Source organism: Notamacropus eugenii, chromosome 1 (assembly GCF_028372415.1).
Source record: "Notamacropus eugenii isolate mMacEug1 chromosome 1, mMacEug1.pri_v2, whole genome shotgun sequence".
In the NCBI taxonomy this organism is placed as follows: domain Eukaryota; kingdom Metazoa; phylum Chordata; class Mammalia; order Diprotodontia; family Macropodidae; genus Notamacropus; species Notamacropus eugenii.
Window position 1 is genome coordinate 399,402,940 of NC_092872.1, and position 27,391 is coordinate 399,430,330.

A 27,391-nucleotide genomic window follows, 5' to 3' on the forward strand; every position below is an offset into this window, starting at 1 on the left:
AACGACTCTGTAAACCTTCAGTTTGGTAGTCAGTCTAATACCTCTTCTCTCTCATACTTTTCTTTGGAGCCTCCCAAACACTGAGCTAGCTCTGGCAATGCGTGCATCAGCCTCAAGGTACTGATGGTAAATTCTTCAATTTGAAAAGGCTACAAGCCAAGACCAAAGTGGAGGAAGTGCTGGTGTATGATTTTCTGTTTGCAAATGATTATGCACGCAATGCAGCCTCTGAAGCTGAGATGCAACAAAATATGGATCAATTCTCTGCTGCCTGTGCTAATTTTGGCCTAATAATCAACACCAAGAAAACACAGGTGCTCCATCAGCCACCACCACACCATTCATACATGGAACCATCCGTTACAACAAATGGAGAAGTTTTGAACACTGTGGATAAGTTCACTTAACCTTGGGTAGTGTACTTTCCAGGGATGTACATATTGACAATGAGTTTGACACATGCGTTGCCAGAGCTAGCTCAGTGTTTGGGAGGCTATGAAACCAGAGTGTGGAGGAGTAAAACTATGAATGAGAATGGATAGTTGTTCCCTGGCAGCTAGTTCCACCTTCCTCCAAGGTATTGAATTCATAGGTTCCCAAAGTTGGTGATATCACCCCTGAGGGACGCTGGAAGGATGGGGGGGAGGATGTTGAACAAAAATAAGAGAGAGGTGGAAACATAAGGAGAGAAGAAAATTTTGAAAAAACGTTTGTACATGTTTCATCTGCTGTGTAATAGAGTCAAAATTATAGATTACATTATTTTCCAAATAAATACACAAAACGCAAGTTATAACCCATCAGTGGTCCAGTCAGCTAAAAAGTCTTAACAAGCAAGTACTGGTAGACAACGTGTCTAGGCAGGAATACGTGCATGTAATGACTTGCTTCCAATATGATACTATATGGTTACGTGAGGCAATATTGCATCATCAAAATTTCAGTGCAGGAAAACACCCACAAATTTATAATAAACTATTAAATTTAAGATGTATCATTTTAAAAAATATTAAATATTTTTTGAAATGACACAAATGTAAAAAAATTAAAGGGTTAAAGAAAGTAGATTTCCAGGGGGGCACTGAGTAAATTTTTTTTTGAAAAGGGGATGGTAGGTCAAATAAGTTTGAGAACCTCTGTTATAGATGGTGTAGCTCTTGGTTGGGTCAGGTTGAGATAGGCAAGGGAGCATTTTGTGTTTTGTTTTGTTTTCAAAATGGCCCTTTTCCCAGAATCTCTCTGTTCAATGCATGAATGCCCACTGTAACTGCCCTCCTTGACAAGTGGGAGTTAGCAATCAGTCTGTTCTTTTAAAGGCATGGGCAACTAGTGATGAGCAAAGCATCAAAACAAGTCTAGTAAAGATCCTAATATCATCCAATTAAGCTTAGACAGGAGCCTCAGGAACGTGTGAAGAAATAAAAACCTTCCCATAATTCCACCATGAAGTATAATTTTCTGCGTACATGCCTCTCCCCCCTTTACTAAAATAAAAGTTCTTGAAGGGAGTGTGACACCATGTGTCTTCTTCATCTTTGTATTTCTCTAGGGTCCAATATAATGCCTTGTGCAAATGATAGGAGCTAAGGAAATATATAAATGAATGAATTCCCTTTCCCACATTCCTATTAGAAAACATACACATATATACAAAGCAAGCTATATTCAGAACAAATAGGAAATAATTAACAGGGAAGGCACTACCATTAAGAATTAATGCTAGCCCACAGTATAAGGGGAAAGAGATCAGAGTATTAAGAGCTATTAAGACTAGAGTAGAAAACAACCCCTAAGATAGTCCCACTTTGACACCTTCTCCATGAAAAGGATCATGGGAATGTTAGCCCAGCAAGGGATCTTAGATACAGTCTCATCCAGGGGTTCTTAACCTTTCTGTGTCATGGACCCTTATGGCAGTCTGATGAAGCCTTTGTATCCTTTCTCAGATAATGCTACCATTAGGCAATTGGAGTTGATTCCTCTCAATAAATTATATTAGGAATTCCTTTTTTTTTTTTTTTTTTAAGAGTTTGTACTGAAAGGATTCTGGGCAAAGATGGTACAATAGAATAAGCTGAAACAGAGATTGTACTAGTGTCTGTTCCAGGATCCTTAGGCTTGAAAGTGAAAAAGGTGACACAGATGACCTTCACAAACTTAGGGAGGAAAATTGGAGAAGTACTGAGAGATGAATGATGTCTTCTTAGGGAATTTGAAAGGAAGGAAGTGAAGGGAAGGTAATGCGACTGGGACTTGGGTATGAGCAGAAGACCCAAACGAGTGTGGAGTGAAGAGAACTGATTTGTGAGAGGGAGCTGGGAAGCTTTGGAAACTTTCTTCCTATTTCATCTCCTTACAGACACTTGACACTCACTAACTGTGTGACCTTGGGCAAGTCACTTAACCCCAACTGTCTCATCCTGGGCCATCTCCAGTCATCCTGATGAATATGGTCATTGGATTCAGATGGCTCTAGAGGAGAAGTGAGGCTGGTGACCTGCATAGCCCTCCCTCACTCAAAACAAAGTCAAGTGCAAGTCATGTCATTATTTCTCTGTTGACATAGTCTTCTTCAGCAACAAAGGATGAACACATCTTACCTTTCCTCTAGAAATAATTTCAAGAGTGGGGATGATCTAGTTCAAACGGTGAAAAAGCCTCACATAAACTGGGGCTACCTGTGATCTGGGAGCTGGAGCCTTTAAGTCATCAAAGTGGTAGAAAAACTCGTTTACAAACTGTTTCATTTGAAAACTGTTTCATTCTTATCTCCTCACCTAGACAGTAATCTCTTTGAAGGCCTGCGACCCTTGAGTGTATATCTTTCACTTCAGCTTAGCATGGGACAGGTAGTAGGAACTCCTATTGGATGGTTGACTGAAGTTAGGGTGTGAAGACTGTCTCAGAATCATAGATCAAGAGCAGGAATGGATCTCAAAGTCCCTCATTTTATAGATGAGGAAACTGAGTCTCAGTTAAAATGATTTGCCCAAGGTCACACAGATAGTAAATGAGATTTGAACCCAGGGCCTCTGACTCCAGAGTCAGTGCCCTTTCTCTTGAATCATTAAGATAGGCAGCAGAGGGAAAGTAGCATAATGAATAGGTTCTGCACCCTGGCATTTCTGCCTGCCCATCTAGCCTTCATTTTCACAAGGTGAGCCATGTCTACTTAGTAACCATGTTTTATGGTTTCCAACAGCCTAGAGGTAAAGGAGTGTGACTGAGGAGGGTTGTGAAATCCAAGTTATGGGAAATATGTATGTGAATTACCCCCGGGGCAGTGAGGGAAGGCTTGCTTGTTTATGCTTGAGCTTATGAGGCATCATTAACCTAGAAGCTGGATGGGCTAAGAATGTGAGGCTAGGGTCAGGTTAGAAGCTGATGAAACTTTACCCCCCTCCCCCCCACTCCCTTTCCCTGCCAGGTGCTCCCTCCCTCATGGTGAGTGCTTCCACTGACAGCAGAGACAGGTTGGAGGAATGTGCCACTTTGCCCTGTATGTGCCCACATGTGCACATAAAGGGACAGGTGTCCTGGGCTTCCTCCAAGGAAGGCATCTGACTGGGCTGGGATGGGAGAATAAGGGGGAGGTAGAGGAAGGTGAGCTGAGTGAATGGGGCAACCTTTCAGACCCTGGAGGTAATACAGGCTCCAGAACAGAGATTTGTCTGGTGAATTAGTTTGTTAAGTGCTTCTGAGTCTTTAGTCAGCCCATCTGTACCCAGAGTACAATCTAAAATGGTAGATCAAATTGGGAGGTCCTAAAGGACTCTTGAAAAAAATCCCTAATACTTTGAAAAAAATTATGAAATGCACATTACAGCAGTCTTTTGGATTTTATTGTTAGACTGAGGAAAAAACCTTGAGCCTCTTTAAAATATCTGATTGTAAACTGCAGACCATATTGTTATCAACATTAATATTCTCAATGTCCATCTGGGAATACCCTTCTCAGTGAAGAGTTGGAAAGCAGAAGGCTGGCTCTGTCCCCTGGAACAGAGTCCATTCTGTCCCCTCCTCCATCCCCATAAAGGGCTGTCCCCTTCTCCCCACCACCCCATCTGAAGGGGTAGGGCTTATTCAAGGGTGTAGTGCAACTGCATCTCCTCCTTAAAGGCTTATATGTGCAACATCCAAAGGTCTCCTCTATATCCTCAAGGTTGCATGTCCTGGGATGTTTTTCCAGGAGCACCCATTATGAAACACTCAGGAATGTTTGTGTTCAATATGAGATTTGTAATTAAGAGGCAGAACCGGATCTTGCTTAGCTTTCTCTCCTACTCTCACCTCTCATAGTTTTGGCATTTGGTTAATTTCATTTTGTAATTATAATTTGACCTGTAGGAAAAACAGGTCAAAACATGGGTTCTGGAGACCCATGCTGAATTATGATGAATCACTGAACTCTGGCCAAAGGGACAAAGCAGGCATGTCTTCCCATCACAAAGACCTGGATTTTTTTGCCCAAGAAGAAAGATCTTGGACTGCAGAAACACCTGGAATTTCTTAGGAGGAGGGGCAGGAGGGGGTCAGATAGGTGTATAGGGGGCTTTGCTCTTTCTCTCTCTAGCAGGAAGTTTTTTCTAAAAATCATTGCTCAGTTTCAGATTTTGCTTTCCATTCTACTCTTCCTAATGATATGTTTGCCACACTGAATAATTCATCTTCCTCTTGGCATTCGTGCCATTTGAGATTCTTATTGTCAGGATTTCTTATAAGCAGTACAATTTACTCTTTTAATCTTTTTCCATAAAAGAACTTTTCATCCTCCTCTAGATTTATCTTCATCTTAATGGTAGAGGGTGCCTTAAGTCCCTAGTGTCTCACCCTTATCACATAGTAAAGGCCTCTTAGCTTGAAGACCTGATGCCTTCTTTATTTTTCTTAATTTACGTCTTCCAAAAAGTGTTGTCTCATTCAACAAACCTTTACTGAGTACCTGCTACAGAGCCAGGCTCTTGGGAATGGAGACACCAAATGGAAAACCATCCCTTCCCTGACGGTGCTTGCGTTCTACTGGAAGGTTACAAAATGTACACAATAATTTGAGGAGAGACCTCAAAGAAGTAAAAGGGTAAAAGAAAGGCTTCCCATGGGAGGTGACACCTGAGTTGAGGTTTAAAGGAATTTCTCCCCTTCAGTCTATGTTCTTCTTCCTCATAGTCTTAAATGCCATTTCACAATTCCTCCCACTCCTGCATTGTTGCATTGCATACAGATGATAGGGGAGAAAGTCACAGGTCCATAGATTTGGAGCTGGAAGGAATCTTCAAAACCACTGAGTCCCGCCCCGTCAGCATTTTTCAGATGAGGAAACTGAATTACAGAGAGGTTAAGTGACTTGGCCAGGGTCATGTAACTAATAAGTTCTGAGGTGGAAATTTGGACCCCAATCTTCCTGGCTTCTACCATTCTGCCCAGTGGCAGCTAGGTGGCACAGTATATGGAGACCTGCTGTCAGGAAGACTTGAGTTCAAATCCAATCTCAGACACTTAGCTGTGTGACCCTGGGCAAGTCACTTAACTTCTGTTTGGCTCAGTTGCTTCAACTGTTAAGTGGGGATAATATATAGCACCTGTCTCATGTCAAGGATCAAAGGAGATCAAGGATCAAAACACCTAGCATGGTGCTTGGCACATAATAGGCATTATATAAATGCTTATTCTTTTCCCACAATATGACATCTTTTATCTAGAGTGATAATAAATGTAACCATGTTTATGCTTTCACACACTAAAATTTCAACTGGAATAAGAGCAAGTTTGAAACAACTTCTCGGAATTGGTGGGATTTGTACTTTTACTTTTTTTTTTAAAAAAATCCTTTCCTGAGTTTTGAATGATCAGACTCTTTCCTTCAGATACTTTAACTTCTCAGCTGACTGGCAGTGAGAATTTGGCGCCACATGGATCCCAGAACTCGATTTGTGTTGAAGAATAGTTTTGTCTTCTTTTGATTCTTTTCATGAGGAAGGAAGAACATTCCATGTCCCAGTGCTTCTTTGCTTGAACAGCTTTCTTGCTTCCTCCATGCGGAGGAGGAGGGAATAACCACAGCCAAGAGACTATTGTCCTTGCATTTATATTTAATCTAGAGAGTTACAGGGGTCTTGAATCATTATTGACCTTATCTAGTCTTTACCAACATGTCTTATGAAAAAAGCAACGAGGAATATCTGTTTCTGGTTTGTTTTTTTTAATAGGTTGTTTATTTTATCTTATTCTCACCCCATATCAGTATTCTCCTCCCAAAAAATCTAATTGCTGTATTGCTTATGTGGCTACTGGAGTCATGGGATGTCCATCAGCTTGACAGTCAGATTGCCTGATTCACTGTTTATTAGGACTACCTCCTGCTGCTCTTGCCTCAAACACCTGCCCCCAATTTGTTTCATTTCAAGGCTTGAGAGAAAGTGAAATTCTTACCAGGTAGTTTATAGATAGTGCTAACAGTTTTCTCCATCACCTTATCATTATCATCCTCCTTCTCACCCAATTACACTCACCACCCTCCTAGCAACCCTACAATGTGTCTTCCAGGGAAAAAATGAGTGCACCAGACTACCAGAAGCTGATCATGTAAAATGAACTGAATGGCTCAGGAATGTTAGGGATGGATATGGGTTAAAAACATATAATGGGGTCATGATCAACTTTACAAACATAAGTGTATATATACACACTTAAGCATCTATGAAACCCATAGGACTCAATGCTAAGTCTTCATTACAGAAAGGTAGATGTGAAATCATACCCAAATGGTATAAGCTAAGAGGTAGAGGGAAGCAGTCTGGTCATAGAATCTGAGAGTTAGAAGGGATCATAGAAGTCATCTAGTCCAACCTGCAGCTGAAAAATAATAACCTACAGCTTCCCTAAGCAAGTAGTCATTCAGTCTTCACTGGAAGCGGAACACACCACATGCTAAGACAGACAGATTTTTCCCCCCCCAAACAGCCCTACTTTTAAAAGGTTTTCCAACCTAGATCTACTTCTCTATGATTTCATTCCTAGCTCTGTCCTCTGAGACCAAGCAAGACAAATTTAATCCCATTGCCATGTGATTGCTCTTCATATACTTGAAAGCATTCCTCCTCAGTTTTCTCTTCTCCAGACTAAATATCCCCAGTTCTTCCAGCTGCTCTTCAGACATGGCACGGTCTCTAGTTCTTTTTCCATCTTAATGACCTCTTCTTCTCAATAGCAACCAGAATTTAACTCAGCCCTGTAGATGTGGTTTGAACACAGTACAAGAGGATTATCGTCTCCTTCTTACTGGCTGTTATGCCTCCCTAAGATCACATCTGTTTTTGACCACTGAGTCACAATACTGACTTATTGGGCTTACAGTCCACTGGAACCCCAGGAAATGTTGTATAGCCAATAGCTTCTTTATTACATACTTATGCAGTTAAGTTTTTTAAACTCAAATGTTTTATTTTGCTCTTATTCCTATTAAATTTCATCTCACTTGAATATTTGAGATTTGGCCCATTGTCCTAGGCTGTGAAGATCGTTTTTGAAAAGTCTATGAGATTATCCAAAGGGCTGACTATCCCTCCCACAAAATAAGCATGTCATGACCAAGTAACCAAGATAAGTGTTGACTGGCACACACCCAAAGACCTGTTAATGACTACCTTTTGTGTGTAATCATTGCTAGAATAAAACCATCTAATTATACAATCCTCTAACCCATGTCTCTCCATCTCTTCCATAAAGAAAACATCAGAGACTTTATCAATTTTTTTTTAAAATGAAACCCTGCAGTTTTATTCCTATTTCATTATCTTGATCTACCAGTTTAATCCTATATGTATATAAAAGGAAATGAGATTAGTATGGCAGAAATCATGCTTGATTGTAGCAATCACTGTTTCCTTTTCTAAATGCTGAAAAATTTTCTCTTTTATGATAAATTTGTTCTAAAATTTTTCTGGGAATTTAAGTCAAGCTCATCCACCAATTGTTTGAAAACATCACCCTTATCCATTATTTTAGAATTGAAATATTGGTTATCCATCTTCTGTGTTGAGGTCCTTCAGTTTTCCCCAGATTTTTTTCAAATATCACGGACATCTGTCAGTTATCTCAATACCCTGCGATGTGGCCTACAGGATCACAAATCCATAGCTAGAAAATAAACCAATAACTAGATCAAAGAGGCAATCTGGCTTACCCCCTCACAACTGCAATGACTGACCAACATCAAATAGAAAGGATCTTAAAGGCCATCAAGGTTCAGTCTACTCATTTTACAGACAAGGAAACTGAGGCCCAGGGAAGATTAAGTGAATTGTCCAGAGTCACATAGGTGGTATGTGTCAGAGATGAGATTTAAATCCAGGTCATCTGACTCTAGAGCAATTTTTCCGCCGTTCTAATATGCTGCCTCTCAGATTTGATGTCTTGAACTCAGTGGGAAATAGCTTTCATTTCAGTTATCAGGGTCCAACTCCCTCATGATCATCTTTTATTCTGTCCTTTTCCACTTTGAAGATCATTCTCCTTGACTGAGAAAAAAAAAGTAGTTCTCCCTTTTCTCTGTTATATGTTAGCATCATTCTATTAACCAAGAACAGTGGTCTTAGCCGTTCTTTGATCTTCACTTACCCTGTGCCTAAAATAAATTTTAAAAATTTGGAGAGAAGGCTTCTTAGCATTCTTTGCTAACCTAAGCTCATTCTGAGCTCTTCTGATCATATTCTTACAAAACTATGTCTCTTTTGTGCATTCATCCTCCATTACCTCCCCTTTTTTTCCATCATTTACACATATATAACACAGTCATATAATCCAATTTCTTAAATGAGCATATCCACATAAAACTCTTAGACAGCTCTACCTTTTCTTTGTCATCAGAATTGTTCATATTTCTGTTATCAGAATTTCATTCTTCATTGAAATTCATCCCTTTCCCGCCCTATAGATTTTTAAGCCATGTCATCCTTCCCATCCACTCTCTGAGTCCTTTGAAACCTGTTCTTCCATAATATAAGGTGCATTTTGGACTATGTCTGGCTTTCCGCCCCTTTTTTGGAATAGAGTGGTTAATTCTTCCCCCCCACCCCAAGATTCCCATCATTTCTGTTTTATCAGCAAGTTTCTCTTCACCAGAATCAGACCAGATTAGGAGTTCCCCTTATTACCTCTTCTACCTTGTGAAGGCTGAAATTTTAATTAAGGGAGTTTAAATTATATACCCCAAATATCAGTGTGCTATAAGAGCAAGGAAGGCTTACATGAACTGGTGTAAAACTAAGTAAACAGGACCAGGAAAACAATATACATACTGACTACAGCATAAGCAAAGAACAAAAATAAAGTGAAAACGAAGTGCTGTGTAATGACCAAACTTGGCCCCAAAGAAGAGGTATGAGAAGGTACCTGTCTTCCTTCTTTGCAGAGGTGAGTGACTAGGACTGTAGAACCCTACATAACATGATGGACTTGGTTGGTGTGCTGGGCAGTTTTGCTTAACTTTTTTTGTTTTAAATTTCAGATTATAAGATGATTTTCTGGGAGAACAAGAGAGGAGAGATAACTTAGGAGATACAGGTTACAAAAAAATAAAGGATATTAATTTTAAAAGTTTAACTTTACCGAAGAGACAATAGGGAAGCTCTGAACAGGAAGGACACAGATAAGCAGAACAATTTTGTTACTGTTCGGTCAAATTTAATATGCATTTTTTAAAAACCAAACTGTATGTTCATAGTTGCACATACAATCCTCTTTCCTGTTCTTTGTACATTGTGATGTTTGTATTTCTTGATTTCCTTTAATTGTACATTGTATTTAAATTTCTATGTCATGTATATGTGTATATGTGTATATATATGTACATATGTATAACTTCTGTCTTCTAGTTGGCATTTAAAGCCCTTCACAAGCTGGCTCCTCTCTGCCTTTCTAGTCCTCTTACGCTTTGTTGTTGTTTTGGTGTTCACTTGTTTTCCAGTCATGTCTAATTCTTTGTGATCCTATTTGGGGCTTTCCTGGCAAAGATACTGGAGTATGCCATTTCCTTCTCCAGTTCATTTTACAGATGAGGAAACTGAGGCAACAGGCTTAAGTGACTTGGCCAGGGTCACACAGCTAGTAAGTGTCTGAGATTAGACTTGGACTCAGGAAGATGAGTCTTTCTGGCTCCAGGCCTGGTGCTCTACCCACTTGACCATCTAGCTGCCCTCTTACACTTTTCTCCCCTCCTTGTACTGTTTGCCAGCTTGTTTGCTATTCCTTGCACACCACAGTCCATCTCCCATCTCCCTTCCTTTGCACTGGCTATTACCTCCACTTGGGATGCTTTCTCTCTCAACCCCTACCCCTAAGAGTCACTGCCTTCTTTTAAGACAAAGTTCTAGTCCCACTTTCTGCAGAAAGCCTTTCTTGATTCCTCTCCTGCCTCACTCCCCAACTTCCAAGGTCACCTTCCATCTACTCTTTTATGTGTGACTAGTTATTTTCATATTGTTTTCCCTCACTAGAATGTTTTCCTGAAAATAAGGACTGTTTTTACCTTCCTTTCTATCCCTAGTGCTTAGAACAGTACCCAGAACATTTTTAAGCACTTGATAAATATTTTTTGATTGATGTTTATTAACTTCATGAGAAATATCAAATGTATATAAAAATAAATTTTACCCTCCAAATAAGAAAGGAGATGAAAAGTAAGCCACCTTTATAACACAGGTTTCTGAGCATTCAGATCCTGGAGAAAGCTTCCTTGGCAGCTAGGTGACCCCCCCCTGCACCTAAACCCTAAATCTAACCCTAACCCTAATCCTAAATGATCATTTCCTTCCTTTCCTTCACTCTGAGAGAAGATGAAAAAGCACCAGCATCTAGTGTTACCCTTGTAGTAAAAACGTGAACATGAATCAAATTCTGTGTGCCTTGTCAATCGCTGAATTGGAGGGGATTGAAAGTATTGCCTTTAGTAATATGATTACTGTAGTAAGGGGATAATTCCTTTAAAAAAAAAGTGATAGCAAATCTGTCTGACTTCAGGGAATATATACAAAGCAACAGACTATCATACTTTTTCTGACCTAGCCTTTCTCTGGATGTACCCATAAGGACAGCAAGTTGATGGAACTTTCAGGGAAATCTCAGCCTCTGCCTCTTTCATAGGCACCAAGCTGGAGAGAACAGGTCTCATCATCTGCTAACACCCCAGAGCTTACTAAGCAAGTCCCCAAATAGGCCAGACCTTTACAATAAATGTTGAGGGACTAAACCTCCCTCCCGCTGTGGAAAAGTGTGAACTTCACTTCTCTCCATCCCCGCCTCTCATTTTCTGGGCACATGCCCCATACCCTCTGGAATAGTCCCACCCTTCCTTCAAGATTATCTCCTTGCCACCTATTTTCCTATTATTTGTTTTTCTCATCTTCCCCATGCCCAATCTTTTTTAGAACTTATGATGTAGACATCCATCGATGAATGATTTTTGCAGGTGAAAATTGTTTCTGAAACATTCAATTTTTGGAGCATCATTGCCACACACCCAGTAGGAACTCAATGAATGATTTTGCAGGATTATATGTAAATGCAGTCAAGACTTTAGGAATTGCAATCTCATCTTGGTTTTCTGTGTTGCAAACTGTGTATAATAAGATTCATAGTCTAGCTGGCAGGCTGAAAGGCCCAGCTTTTGAGAGCACAGAGTAATGAAAGCTGGATAGAGAGAGAACGGGCCTCAGTCTGGTGGCCAGGGCTTATACTTTCCCACACCGCGTTATGAATTGTCAGTAGATACAGTAACCCAGTGTGGTATGTGTGGCTTTTTCTTTAAAAGCCATTTTACAGGATCATTGAACAAAAAGGTGGAGCCATAGCCTTGGCTCAGAATCCTGGTCCTCACTCCCCGCAGTGGGAGAGAGAGAGCCAGTCACACTTAGACAAGTCTAAGGAAGGGAAGAAATTGATGTAAAGTAGCCGTTTGTTTCTGGAGGGCGGGGGGTCGAGCAGGGAAGGCAAGCCATCTGAAACCTCCTTGGAGGAGCTCCCCTGGAATGTTGCCCATCCTACATAACAGTCCCTTGGTTACAACTGTTCAAGTCAGCTTTGCAAGAATTTCCCAATCTTTTTCTCCCTCATTTTCTTCCTTTTCTCCAGCGTGATACTTAATTCCACAAAGGTGGTCAGATAATATTGTGGGTTAAATGAGTCCAAATATCATGGTTTCTTCTCCCCGCCCCCCCCCCCAAGGGAATACTTGTTTGCAGGGGATATCAAGAAATATGGAATGAGTTGTGTTTTGATTCTTGGGAGCTTCCTCAATAATGAGTGTATTAGGTGTCATATGACAACATGCCTACCTCCTGCCCCCATCCTTAGGGAACCCCTGAGTTCTTACAACATTATACAACCCACAATTGCTGTGGTTACACAGGCTGACTGCATTTTTCAGAATAGATTTTTAGTTTGACTTTTTGGATTTCCCCCCTCCCTTTTTTAATATGTTGTTTTGAATGGATTCTTTTAAGCTATCTCTAGAGTTGGGGGGAGGGAGAAAGAAATTTGTGATCATTTTATTATATATTTAAAAGAAATAGCAAGTTATATATAATAGATTTGCAGTTTCATGTGTGATCATCTTTTTTATTATATGTTATGGAAATGCTTGTTTTATTGCATAAATTAATAATAAAATAAACAATTTTTAAAAAGCAAGCATTTATTAGGTGCCTACTGTATACCAAACAGTGAGAGATGACATGATGTAGAATAGGGGTGTCCCATTCAGCTCATGGACCATGTGTTTGGTATCTCAGACATAGTAGATAGACTTGATCTCAGGAAAAATTGGGTTTGAATCTCACCTCAGACACTTAGTACCCATATGGCCCTGGGAAGGTCACCTAACCTCTCAGTTGCTACTTCTGTGATATAGGATAATAATAAATATAGACTTTATCAAATGGGGTGGTTGTGAAGAGCAAATAAAGTGATATATGCAAAGTGTCCCAGAAACACTGGAGTGTTATATAAATGCCTGTTGTTATTATCATCTCTCATGATGGTCTAGAGCAGGGAGTTTTAACCTGGGGTCTATGGACCCTCAAGGGGTCCCTGAGTAAATTTCAGAAGGTCTATGAACTTGGATGGGGAAAAAAATTGCATCTTGATTTTTATTAACGTTTAATTAAAGTTTAGCATTTCTTTCAATTATTTTAAAACGTTATTCTGAGAAGGGGATCTATGGGTATCACCATACTGCCAAAAGGGTCTCATAAGCTTGGTGAAGCCTATGGAATAATGTTTTTAAATACATAAAACAAAATACACAGAATTACAAAGGAAACTAATTATTTTGAAATACTATTAGAAAAATATTTTCTTTCAAAAACAAGATCACAGACCCCATGTTAAGATCCCCTGGTCTAGAGAGAAGCTCTTGAGATGGGAATCAGGAAATCTTGTTTCAGGTATTTTCTTCTCCTCCTTGCCTTTCTTTGTGCCTCAGTTTGTCCATCTGTAAAAGAGGGTAATAAAATCCCCTTCAATCTCTGTAGAAGAACAAGAAAATAGTGTTGGGTGGTGGAAGCCACTAAGAGGCTCAAGGTGCTTCCTCACAGGGAGTTTCAGAAATACATCCCATCTCTGTACTCCTGACTTCCCTCTCCATTGTTCAACACCTTGGTACATCTTTTTGTTTTCGTTTTTTTGTTTCTTATTAACAAGTTGGAGGGATAGTATAGTGTAGTAGATAAAGATCTTGCCTCACAACTCTGATAAATCCTGGCTGTGTGACCCTGGGCAAGTCACATAACCTCTTAGAGCCTTAGGCAATCTCTAAGAATATAAATTGCATATTAGATGTTACACCTCCTGCATTGGTAGGAATTTCTTCTGATGGGAGTTTTCTATAGTGGAATCTCAGGCTTAGTCCCTATCCCTTTTAACTGGTTATGCTTTTTTTGCCCCCTTGTTGGCTACCTGGTCTACCTAAATACAGTGGTATGGGATGGTGGAAAGAGTACAGGATTTGGAGACTGGGAACGTGAATTCAAATACTGTCTCTGCTACTTCCTACCTGTGTGACTTGGGGAAAATCGCTAGACCTCTCTGGGCTTCAGTTTTCTCATCTGGAAAATGAAAGGGTTAAACTAGATAGATTCAGAGGACCTTCTAGCTGTCAATTTGCAGTCCTTTGATCCTATGTGATCCCTCCCAAAAAGTTAAACTGGAGGATGGGTATTGTCACCTTAGTTTAATTTGTTTTCCTGACTTCACTCTCTCCCCTCTCTGATCCGTCAATAATATATCAGAATTTTATTAACCCAGGCATCACAACACCTGGGTTCCAGCCCTGTCTCCAATGCTTGCTGTCTTTATAATCTCAAACAAGTTAGCCTTTCTTGGCCTCAGTCTCTTCACCTGTAAAATGAGGACTAGGTGACTTCTGAGATCCCTTCTAACTCTATACTTACTATGAAGTGCCAATCCTTCATTTTACAAATGAGAAAATGGGAAATTAAATTACTTGCCCCTAAGTTGCGCTGCTAGTTAATGGCAGAATCCTTCCCTACCCTCCCACTTGAACTCAGATCACCTGATTTCCAGGTCTGTATTCTTTCCATTGCCTACCTCCCCAGTAGAGCTAGTTTTTCTGCTGTGATTTGTGGTATGGAACAAACACCTTTTCATCCCAAAACCTCAGCTCTGTCCTTTGAATGATGAGCATGGCACCTCTGGGTCATTGGGCATCCTTCTGACTAGTAAGAAGTGTGAGAGGCCCAGAGGGCAAAAAAATAAGGAGGGGAGAATTTTAGGGCTGTAAAGGACCATGGAGATCATCCAGTCCAGAATTCCCATTTTACAGATGAGGAAACTGAAGCCCCAAGCATTGAAGTGACCCATCCAAGCCCGGATGGCTATCAAAGGCAGATTCTCAGACAGTGGAACCAGTGACCCTTCCACTGTATCCCACTGCCTCCAGTTCATCTCCTAAGTTGTGTGAATTTTGTTAATATCATTCAATAGTAATTTCGTAAGCACCTACTAACATGCAGAAATAAGTGGGCAGGAATAAGATGGGAATACAGGTCTTCTGATTGCCAGTCTAGAGCACTTTTTATTGCAACATTCAGTGTCCAGAAGGTCATGAGTTGATAGGATCTGTCTGTCTTCTCCCCTCTCAGGTACACAAAACCCCTCACCTTTGCTGACTGCATCAGTGATGAGCTGCCACTGGGTTGGGAAGAGGCCTATGACCCTCAAGTTGGTGGCTACTACATAGATCACAACACCAGTAAGTACCTACAGACCTCAAATCACTGGATCCCCAGGAGAAATCAGAGCCATCTGTTCCTTTCTCTCTACTCCCATGGCCGTGAATGTACTTCAGGCCCTTGTGGCCTCTTTCTGGACTATTGCAATTGCCTTCTAATTAGACTCTGTGCTTCTAATCCACTCTACACACAGCTGCCAGACTGGTATCCCTAAAGCATGTATTTGATCACGTCATTACCCTGCTTAGGAAAGTCAGTGGCTCCCTCTTTCCTCTACAGTGAAATACAAACTCCTTTGTTTGGCATTTAAAGTCCTTTACTGTCTCGCTCCAACTGATTTCTCTGGGCTGATTTCACATTATTCCACCTCACATACTCTACAACTAAATTGACCTACTCATTGTTCTCCATAGATAACATTCTATCACCTTCCTCTTTGCCTTTCCATGCCTAGAATCTTCTCCCTCCTGTATACCTCTTATAATCTTCTGTTACCTTCAATGCCCTGTCCAAATGCCACTTCCTTCCAGAACCCTTTCCTGATTCACTCAGTTTTATTGTCCTCTCTATTTTTCTTCCACCAAATTGTCTTTGTGTTTATTTTGATATGTATTTTCTATTTAACCACATATATTTTGTTTTTCCTAGTAGAATATAAACTCCTTGAGGGCAGAGACTATTTAATTTTTGTTTTGTCCTTGTATCTTCAGTGCCTTACACATAGTAAGTAATAAAAAAAAAAAAAACTTGTTGAAATGAGCTGAACTAACTAGATCCAGATTCAAGGCTATGCTCTGTCTATTCAGAGAACTGCTGATAGGCCCTCAATTAGGTAATGTAGGAGGAAATAACCTGTATGCTGATTTCTAAGATTCCTGTTTCCTCTGGACCCAACTAGAACAGGTTTCTGCCCCTCCTCCCCCAATATTGGTGGTTTTGTCCATCCCACCAGTATTAGGATAGGCTTCTGCGCCCCACAACCTACTTGTTGTTTCCTGCAAGTTTCTTTCCAACCATTTCTACTTGTCTAAGAAAGAAGCAACATAGTCTAGTATATGGATTATCCAAATTAGTCTCTGGAAGACCTGGGTTCAGACCTTTATTAGCGGTGTAACCCTTGCAAATCACTTAATCTCTCTGGGCCTCAGAGTTCTGTAAAATGAGTGATGAACCTTGATGACCTCCAAGGTTCCTTTCAGATCCAGGATCTATGATCCTGTAATGGAGAATAAGAGCAGGGAAGCTGAAAGTTGGAGGGTTGGGAGCCTAGAGCTAAGTAGTACTTTTATGGGTAGCAGAAACATAGGTGGCCTTAAAGTTCAGTAGACTTTCTTAGGTGTTGCTAATGGTATTAATTTCATTGTAGTGGTGATTGTGATCGCTTATTTTATAATGAAAAATAAATATGTGCTTAATTGAGTGTGTTTGGGCAATGAGATTAGTGCTTTGATGACTAGATGTGGTGCTGTATTAAATAGTGAGGTACAGGAATCTTAATTAGTCCTTTCCTGTCTCTAATTGCTGAGGGCATATCACCATCATTAAAATCAGAGCATAAGAAGGGGATCCTGAGGTCCAAGTAGGGAGTATCAGGATATGGCAGGACTAACAAGGAGTGGCCTAAGCTTGTTGTTAGGAGTGCAAAGTGGGAAGAGTGGTGAACCCAGAGATGTTGTGTTATATGGGTAGAGGGGGATGGGATACGGAAAGTCTTTGTAAAATGCCAGCAGCTAGTATTGTGACGATGGCAGTGCTGTCCCAAAATCACTTCTACTCAGGGCTAAGCTATTGGCTGATAGGATCCTAGATTTAAAGCTAGAAGAGACATAAGAGGCCAACAAACTCCTCCCCCCAATCTATTTTTACAAATGAAAGAACTGAGGCAAGGAGAGGTGAAATGAGTTGCCTGGGGTCACACAGCAACCAAGTGTCTGAGCCAGGATTTGAATCAAGTCTTTCTTGAGTCCTCCAAGTCCAGCGGTCTGTCTGCTGTGCCACACTGCCTCAAGGAAGTGCTCTACCCTACAGAAGATGAGAGCAAAATCAGGAAAATCATAGTCCAGAGTTTGCTGTGTGGAGACTTCATGCCTGACATGAATGAGGCCACTTGGCTTTAGGATTTCATGGTTATGGACAAGGTCTACACTTAGGAGGACTTCTTTTTTTAAAAAGACAGTTTAGAAAATGAAGGCTAATTGTTTGATGACACAGTATTATTAACTCATGGTGATCTGCACCATTGTCAGTGAAGCAGTGACAGGGCTGATGGAAAAACATGGCCAATACATCTCACTGGAATGAGGGCCCAAGTTCTTTTTCACACGTTAATTGTGCCTGTGATAGGTTTAAAGGACCCAGACTTGGCCTATCAAAGGTTGCCAAGAACCCCTTTACAGAGATCAAAAGCAGACCCCAAAACAGTCTCAAACTGCCATTTGGATAATCCAAGCTGGACCCCTACTAGTGGAACAGGATCTAGCTTTTTCCTTGAGGTTAGGATTGTGATTTGCACTTGAACCCAAACACACATGTTATCTTGCCCATTGAGTTCATTCTTTGACTTCTGTGTTGTGATTTCAATGTAAATTTTTTTCCCCAAACCAAGATCTTTAAAATTAGTGGCTGGGCTCAGCACAAGGGGAAAGCCTCAGTCACTGAGACTTTAATTCCCTGATGGCTTTACTCTTTTTAAAAAAAATATTTTTATTTATTTCATTAAATATTTCCCAATGACATGTAAATTTTTTTAACTTTAAATTTAAGAAATTTTGAGTTCAAATTCTTCCTTTCCATCCCTCCCTCACCCCTTGAGAAGGCAAGCAATATGATATTAGTTATACATGTGAAGTCATGCAAAATATTTTTCCATATTAGGCATGTTGCAAAAGAAAACACACATATACAAACAAGAAAAATAGTTTTAAAAAAGTATACTTCAACCTACACTCATAGTTTATCAGTTCTTTCTCTGAAGATGGATGACATTTTTCTTTTTTTTTTCCCTCCAAATTTATTTATTTATTTGTTTTCAATTTCAACAATTACTTTCTTAAATTTTAAATTTTCTTCCCCTCCCTTCCCCCTTCATCCCCAAGACAGCATGCAAGCTTATATGGGCTGTACACATACATTCTTATTAGAATTTTCACATTAGGCATGTTGCATAGAAGAATTAAAGTGAATGGGAGAAAACATGAGGAAAACTAAACAAAACCAAACATAACAAAAGAGAAAATAGTCTGCTTTATTCTGCATTCCGACTCCATGGTTCTTTCTCTGGATGGCATTTTGCATCATGAGTCCTTTGAAAATGTTTGAGATCCTTGCATTGCTGTGAAGGACTAAGTCTGTCAAAAATAGTCCTTGCACACTGTGGCTGTTACTGCATATCATGTTCTCCTGGTTCTGCCCACTTTGCTCAGCATCAATTCATATAAATCTATCCAGGTGTGAAAAGTGTTTGTAATTATGTTCATATAGTCCCTGGGTTTGTTTCTTCAGGTAGATTCCCAAATATTTTATAGTATCTACAGAAAGATTTCTCTTTCTATCTCTTACTGTTGGGCTTTGTTAGTAATATGTAGAAATGCAGATGATGTATGTGGGTTTATTTTGTATCCTGCAACGTTGCTAAAGTTGTTTATTATTTCAAGTAGTTTTTTTTACTTGATTCTCTAGAATTCTCTAAATATATCATATCATCTGCAAAGAGTGATAATTTAGTTTCTTCTTTGCCTATTCTAATTCCTTCTGTTTCTTTTTCTTCTCTTATTGCTAAAGCTAACATTTCTAGTACCATATTGAATAACAGTGGTGATAATGGACATCCTTGTTTCACCTCCAATCTTACTAAGAATGCATCTGGGGATGTCATTTTTCACCATGGGTCCTTTGGAATTGTCATCGATCATTGTCTTGATCAGAGCAACTAAATCTTTCACAGCTGATTATGGTTATAATATTACAGTTACTGTGTATAGTATTCTTCTGGTTCTACTCGCTTCACTTTGCATCAGTTCATATAAGGCTTCCCAGGATTTTATGAAACCATCCTACTTGTGATTTCTTATAGCACAATAATATTCCATCACAATTATATACCACAGGTTGTTTACCATTGATGAGCCTCATGGTTTTATTCTTTATTTCATCTTGGCTTTTAGAATAACTCCAGTCTATGGAGGACTAGAAGCATGACAGATGCTTGCTAGCAAAGTTTGGGGTTCTTGGGCTAGAAGAGAGGTGAACACCTTGGACACTTCTCATGTCTAAGAGCTGGAACCTGAATTCACTGTTTCTTGACGATGACACAATTGCCCTGACACATTCAGCTTTCAGCTTTGCTTTGCTTCTTTAAGCTGCTTCGTCTTCTCCTCGTCCTCCTCGTCCTCTGCCTTCTCCTCTTCCTCCTCCTCCTCCTCCTCCTCCTCCTCCTCCTCCTCCTCCTCCTCCTCCTCCTTCCTCCTTCTCCTCCTCCTCCTCCTCCTTCTCCTCCTCCTCCTCCTCCTCCTCCTCCTCCTCCTCCTCTTTCTTCTTCTTCTTCTCCTCCTCCTCCTCCTCCTCCTCCTCCTCCTCCTCTTTCTTCTTCTTCTTCTCCTCCTCCTCCTCCTCCTCCTCCTCTTTCTTCTTCTTCTTCTTCTTCTTCTTCTTCTCCTGCTTCTTCTTCTTCTCCTCCTGCTTCTCCTCCTCCTCCTTCTTCTTCTTCTTTTCCTTCTTCTCCTTCTTCTCCTTCTCCTTCTCCTCCTTCTTCCCTCTTCCTCCTCTTCCTCCTTCTTCTCCTTCTTTGCAAACCCAACATTACTGCTTGTTTGTTTTTTATTGTTGATCAGAACCATCACTTGAGGACAATGAAACTACAGTTCATATGTATATATCCCATAACTATTTCCAGACAGGGCCTTGAGTTTAAGAAAATTAAAGTCTTCTCTGTCGTACTCTACACAATTGTCCGGACCCTACTACCAACTTTCATTCTTTTCATTTTCCTTTCTTTCCCCAAATTTATCTAGGATGATGATGCAATAGAAACTTTGGAGTCAGGGGACCCAAGTTAAAATCCTAGTCCTGACCCTCATTACCTATGTGTGGGACGTTGAGAAAGTCACTTAACATCCTGGAGCCTCAAGGTTTTTTTTCTTAATGTGTAAAATAATGGAATTAGACTACATTGGTCCATTTTAGGTCTCAATCTATGATTCTATGTTTTTCCATGCTTCAGAGAGACAAAGAGGAATCGGGATAATTAAAATAACTCCAATTTACCTGTGATCCCAATATGTACTTACCTCTGTAGGTGTAAGTTGCAGTCCAGCCATACCATAGGATAATAAATCTACAGCTGAAAAGGACCTCAGAAGCCATCTTGTTCATGCCTCCTTTCCTATTTTACAGATAAGGAAACTGAAGTTGAGAGGGGTTAAGTGATCCAAGGTAACATAGGTCATAAGTGGCAGAACTAGTATTTGAACTTGGGTCCCATGACTCCACATTCAGTGCTTCTTCACTGGTTCAATGCTGCCTCTTTCTCATGCTGAGTAATTCTTGTTCATGCCTTTCCATAAATTCTCCATAGAGGATTTGATACTATGTTGTAGGGACCAGTACAGTAGTCAGGTATATGCCATCTAATCCCCTTCACTCATACATGACAACCCACCTCCTCTTCCAATCATAAGTAACCTAGATGACTTAGTTCTTGCCATTTCTTGTTCATGAGTCATGGTTGGTAATAGCCTGAACAAGCATCGAGGATGGATACAACCACAGATAATTAAAGCCCAAAGGTATTTTAAAAGCTTAACTATAACCAAATTGTTTTCAATCTCCCCATCAAGTATTTTGGGCAGGTCTGCTCACAGAGAGCAAAATGGATTCATGTACATTTCTAAATGTGAGTAACAGAAAGCAAAGAGCAAAAGACTTAGATAAAAACACACTTGTTTATCACCCTCCCATCCCTGAACAAATACAAGTAGAATGCAGAAACGAAATTTTCTCCAGTTTTGTCCACCTCCTTGGTTAGCTTATTTTTTGCTTTGCACTGCCCTTCACTGTGCCTGCTGGGGCCATTGTCTTTGTAAATTGTGTACCGTCCTAGGCCCTCACAGCATCCAGGATGTCCTTGGGCCCATGCCCAGATTCCAAGCCCAAGCTTGGAACTTTCCCTTGACACTTTTTCCTTGGTCAAACTTTGGCTGTGACTCAAGAAACATTGCCCAGGGACTTTGTTGGGAAGCTGGTATGGCATTTTCCCTCCAGGATCCATCCATCAGTCAGTCCACAAATATTTATTGAGTGGGCTGGATGCTTTAGGGTCTACAAAGAGGTGTAAAACCTGGCCCCATGCATAAGGGCCATGCATTTGCCACAAGTCATTCTTAGAAACAAAGAAAAGGAGAAAACACACCAGCCCAGTATGGTAGTTTCTGCAATAAGCCACATCCATAGGCCACCACCTTTTCAAAGAAGGGAGTTAGGTACATTATCTCAACTCTTCTCCAGGGCTAAGTTGTTTTTTTTGCAGGGGGGAGGGGTTTGTTGGTGTTTTCATTTACCCTGTTGAAGTTATTGTGCATATTGTTTTCCTGGTACTGCTTACTTCCCTGCACTGATTCACAGAAGTCTTTCCATGCTTCTCTGTATTCATGTTCATTGTTTCTAAAAGCACAGTGACATTCTTTTACATTCATCATGTTCCACAATTTTTTTTAGCCATTCCCATACTGATGGGCATTGACTTTGTTTCCAGTTCTTAGCTACCAAAGAAAGTGCTGCTGTGAATATTTTGGTGTATATGGGGACTTTCTCTCTGTCTCTAACCCCCTTGGGTTCCTCCCAGTGAGATCTCTGAGTCAAGGGTTTGAGCACTTTTGTCATGTCCTTAGCATCATGTCCAGAATGGTTGGACCAATTTACAGCTCTACTAACAGAGCATTATTCTCCCTGGCAAAGTATAAACAGAGAACATTCTCTTGCAGTCTCCTAGATTTGTGTCCTGCTACCCTCTGAGGGCCTATGAATTTCCTCTCAGCATCTTGATGCTTTGATCTGACAGGAAAAATGTTTTTCCTTTTTCCCAGGGACCCCTGCCTAGTCCTCTCCATCAAGAAAGGGCTTTCTGGGATAGATGGACTAGTTTCTTTGATTGAGAAACTGTAGTCAGTGGCTCGAAATCCTTTTATCACACCAATCCCGTACTCCATAACCCACACCAGCCCCTGGCAGATGGGAATGGGGGAGGTAACCTTCCCTTCTGTGGCCAGCAGGAAGGAATCTAGGTCCCCAAACAGGGGTCTCCTGGGTCTGTTTCAGAAACCACCCAGATTGAGGATCCCCGGGTGCAATGGCGACGGGAGCAGGAGCACATGCTGAAGGATTACCTGGTGGTAGCTCAGGAGGCTCTGAGCGCACAGAAGGAAATCTACCAGGTGAAGCAGCAGCGACTGGTGCTGGCCCAGCAGGAGTACCGCCAGCTCCACGATGTCTGGGAGCACAAGCTGGGCTCCCAGATCAGCTGTGAGTATCCCTCCCATGGCACCCTGGGCTCTGTGTAGCTATACCACTTAGGGGTGGGGACCAGAGAGGAGGGGACCTCTCAGATATATGGTTAGAGGCTAGGATGCTGCCTAAGTAATTATTACAGCCACCAAGTGAAGAGGGAGAACAGATAGGAGGGAGCTCAATGTGAAAGGGAAACAGTCTATGGTGTTAGAGATGGCAACAAGAGACCAGGTCAGAAGACTTGGATTATCTCAACTTTGCACCTACTACCTGTGTGATCTTAAACCAGTCATTTCCTATCTTTGAGTCTCAACTATAAAATAAAGATATGAGGTAGGGTAGAAAAGTGGATAGAGTACTAGTCTTGGAGTAAGAAAGACCTAGGTTAAGGTCTTGCCTTTGACACTTACTGACTGTAATTATGGGCAAGTCACCTTACTTCTCTGTGCCAAAGACAGTTGATTCTCTAAGCCTATAAATTACAGACAAATTGCTGATGTGCCTCGGAAGGTATACCTTACACACCAAGAGTCTTCCTACTTAGTTGGAATTATGAAACAAAAAAAGGCGGGGGAAGGAGGAAGAGGGGAGGGAGGAGGAAGAAACCAATACTTTACAAGGTAATGAGGATCTAAGAAGATAATCAATAGATATGAAAATGTTTTAACAAGTATAAAAACATATATAAATGTAAGGGATTGCTTTCACCATTATTCAGGATAACAGTTTTTTTTCTGTAATTGTGAATTGGAATCTAAAGAGGACCCTAATGATCACTATAATAAGTGGGCACCCACTGTGCACAGGTACTGTAGGGAGAATATAATGTTGAGAGGAGACAGAATCCCTCATAGAGACAACACTGGCAAAGGAAAGAACCGAAGGACCTGTTTACGAGTTTAAAAGTTTAAATTGATATTGCCTAAATCAGTATTATAACCCAGAGACCGCTTGTTTAGACAAAAGGAGCATAGGAACAGTCAAAGTAGAGTGAAGTTAATCAGGAAAGATTTCCTGGGAGTGATCACTTTGAAGCCACAGTTTGAAGAAAGGAAGGACTATGGATGGAATAGAAAAGAAGAGAACCAGGGACAGTCCAGGAGACTTTAGGACAGTATTCAGGGCAGATATTTCTCACTTAGAAAACAAGTAAAGGATCAAGAGGGAAAAATAATAAAACAAAGTACTAAGGTTTTTAATTGATCCAGAAAAAAATTTAGTTGATGTTTGGGAAAGCATCTTGGCCTGAGACAGATTAAATTCCAGCCGGGAACAAGGGCCTCAGAGTTTTCTTACTTTCACTGAGGTTCATTCGCAATATTATATGTAGCTTTAAAAAGGAAACAAAGGAAAGGAAAGGGGAAAACAAGAGCAGTTTTCCCACTCATTCCATTCCCCTGCCTTCCTTTCATTTCATTTAATCTTAGTAGATCCTCCATTTTCAGAGTACACCACAAGAAGCCCCACTGGTCTCAAGTACTTGGTTGTCCGAATTGAGTGTGACATGCAGGCCATTGTAATGTTCAGAAAGCAACTGATCTCTTTCAGAGCTAAGCACATTATGTTGAACCTGCCTCAGGCCAAAATGCTTTCCCAAACATCAACTAAATTTTTTTCCAGATCAATTAAAAAACTCCTTGTTTGGGCTTTCATATCCCCTTCCCAGCAACTCCCTGGTCTTTGTCTTATGCAGCAGGTGCTCAGGCTACTGCAGGAAGGAAATTGAAATGTACCTTCTTGTATGTTTCACGCCTCCACTCCTCCCCCTGTTCCCCAAGTTAGGAGTGGCAGGGAGGCCTTTTTGGTGTAATCAAGGATAGCCCTTTGATGCCTACCCATCTCAGAGATTAAAGAATGTACACAGCCACAAAACTGATAAGCCCACAAATACAAAATGCATGTATACACACACACACACATATACACAAACACACATCTACAAACTAAAAGAAAGCGACAAATAGTAACAAACTGCAAACAATGGTCTCCAATTTATAACTATGAAGTTTTCAGTCAAAGTATTAATACACAGAATATTGTTATCTACATGGCGGCATTTCAGAGGAGATTGGTTCATACTTTGCCTGTCATTTATTAGCTGTGTAACCTCAGTCATCACCTCACTTTTCTGGGCCTCAGTTTCCTCATCTGTAAAGTGAGGTTATTAGGATTAGATAGCCTTTGAGGTCCCTTACAGCTCTAAATCTATGATTCTATGATCTTTCTGTAGAACCTTCAGCAACTTTGTTCAGCTTTTACTTGTAGACCCAAGCAGCTTTAAGGTGAGAAATTGTGTATATCTAAGTGCCACGTTCATGTTAGAAGCTTAGCTAGGCTTAGCTCTCTCCAAGTAGCAACAATCTGAATTATCTTTCTTGGGTTTAGAGGGTGTGGAGGGAATGGGGGAGAAGAAGTAATTCTACCCAAACACACTATTCAGTCAACCCAGTTAAAAGGACACACCAGAATGACCTTTCAGGAGGTTGAGGTCTATTTTCCTAATGTTTTACAAGCTTTGTTTGCCATCCAAGTAGACTGCTCTGGCCCAACCGGTAAGGCCACATACCTCTTCTCTAACTCAGATGACCCGTTGTGGCATGCAAGGGCTTTACAAAGTGTTCTTGGCCTGCCTGGAACTTAGACCACACCTGTGACTCAGCCCAGAGGAGAAAGCTGTGCTGTTGGGGTTGCCTCTGCACCTTGCCCCCTTACAGTAAGACAACCTCCCTGACACCCTCCCTTCTGTGACCAAGGATGGTGTTTTGAAAATACCGTTTTTTAATGGCAAAATATTATCTGCCATAACCCAGTGATAAATCACATGAAAGATCTTAGAAATTGTCTCATGCTTCTCATTTTGCAGAGGAGGAAACTAATATTCAGAAAGGAGAAGTAACTTCCCCAAGGTTACATAGTTAGGGGAGAATCCATGTCTTTAGTTAAATCAGGGTATTTCCGATAAGGCCTTTTCAAAGGCCACTGAGCAAATATTAAGAGACTTGATACTATAAAAGCTATATCCCAAGATACTCCCACTCAAAAAGGACTAACTTAGCTATGTTTAGAGTCAGTCAGGAAGACCTGGGTTCAAATCTTGCCTCAGAGACTTCCCAGCTATGTGACCTTGGGCAGGTCAATTTAACTTCTCTATGCCTCAGTTTCCTTATCTATAAAATAAAGGAGTTGGACTTAATGGCCTTTCAAGTCCTTCCAGCTCTAAATTTGTTATCTATGATCCTATATCTATAGTCGGAGCACCATGGTGAGATGTAGGCTGTGGCTGTCTGGGTCAATCTATAAAGAGTGACCTGAACCTAGAGCTACCAGAAATAGTAGAACCTAAACTTATCACACAGATGTACACAGACACAGACAGACACACAGACACACACACAGAGACACACAGAGACACATACACAGACAGACAGGCACACATACATACACACACGCACACACACACACACGCACACACACACACGCACACACACACACACACGCACACCCCTGATCTGTCACTTCATTCATATTCACCATAAAGCAAATATCCCCATGTCATATGCCTAGAATTGTACTAGTCACTCTGGGGGATGTAGAAGAAGTTGAAAACATAGTCTTTGCCTTCAAGAAAATGATAACTCGGTTGGGGAGACAAGATAAATTTACTTGAAATATTTAAATAGCACCTGTATTATCTCAACATTTGTTATTAGAGACAACAAACAATCAAGTTTGAGCCATTCACCTTGGCCAGTCACCAGGAAACTGAGTCACGACTAAAGAATGATAGAGACTTTGGTTCTGTGTTTCACTGTGAAGTGTCGAGGGTCTCTTTATATATTGTTGGATTATGAATCCAACAGATGGTTGGGAAAACACACTTCAAAGAACTACCACAGAAGCATTCCCCCTTCCCCTTAGCAGGGAAGTTTTAAACTATAGGAACAAAATGAGGCATACATTGTCAGATATGATCAATGTATTGATCTCTTTGGCTTAATTCCATTTCTTTGTTATGGAGACTTTACTCGATTCAGTGGGAGAAAAGGAGAGTCATTGGAAATTGGCTGTTAAGTGTGTGTGTGGGGGGGGGGGTTTTAAATGAGCATGAACAAAACATTTATTTAAAAAACTCTTTTAAAAAATCACTCTGTCTATGCCTATACTTTCTTCTTGATCCAAAAGGCCTTTCTTTTTTCTCATTCTAGTGGTTTCTGGCTCATCATCCAGTTCTAAGTATGACCCTGAGATTCTGAAAGCTGAGATTGCTACCGCTAAGTCCCGGGTAAGATGTCTTCTGTCAATTATTCTTTTGAACAGTTCTTTTGAAGTCTCTGAAAGGGGCCCAGTAACCTAGGAGCTCTAAGGCTGCCATCTCCCCAAAAATATATGTCAAAGTAGAAGAGTTTGTTTTAGGGGAAAAGAGCCATTTTCTTTACCTGACTTGGATGATATAGCTGTGATTCCTAAAAACTAGGAGACAGAATGCTTCGCAGCACCATACCACTGAAGGGGTAATGGGGTGGGTTAGAAGGACTCAAGAAGTGAGTTCCCATTAACAGGAATCAGAGATCAGGGAAGAGAATTGTATTTGGGATCTGGCTTGGTCTGAAGTAAAATGCATTTAGTCTTTTCCTTGGGTATAGGGA

At 40.7% G+C, this 27,391-nt stretch overlaps 1 protein-coding gene across 1 annotated transcript in view; it reads left to right on the plus strand.

Annotated features, from left to right (window-relative positions):
• The window catches only part of WWC1 (WW and C2 domain containing 1), a 140,621-nt gene that overhangs the window by 59,815 nt on the left and 53,415 nt on the right, over positions 1-27,391 (plus strand). Inside the window, exons 2-4 of the mRNA XM_072630917.1 lie at positions 15,156-15,265; positions 22,557-22,760; positions 26,951-27,027. Of these exons, the coding sequence (XP_072487018.1) occupies positions 15,156-15,265; positions 22,557-22,760; positions 26,951-27,027 (391 nt within the window). The remainder of the gene's footprint in view (positions 1-15,155; positions 15,266-22,556; positions 22,761-26,950; positions 27,028-27,391) is intronic.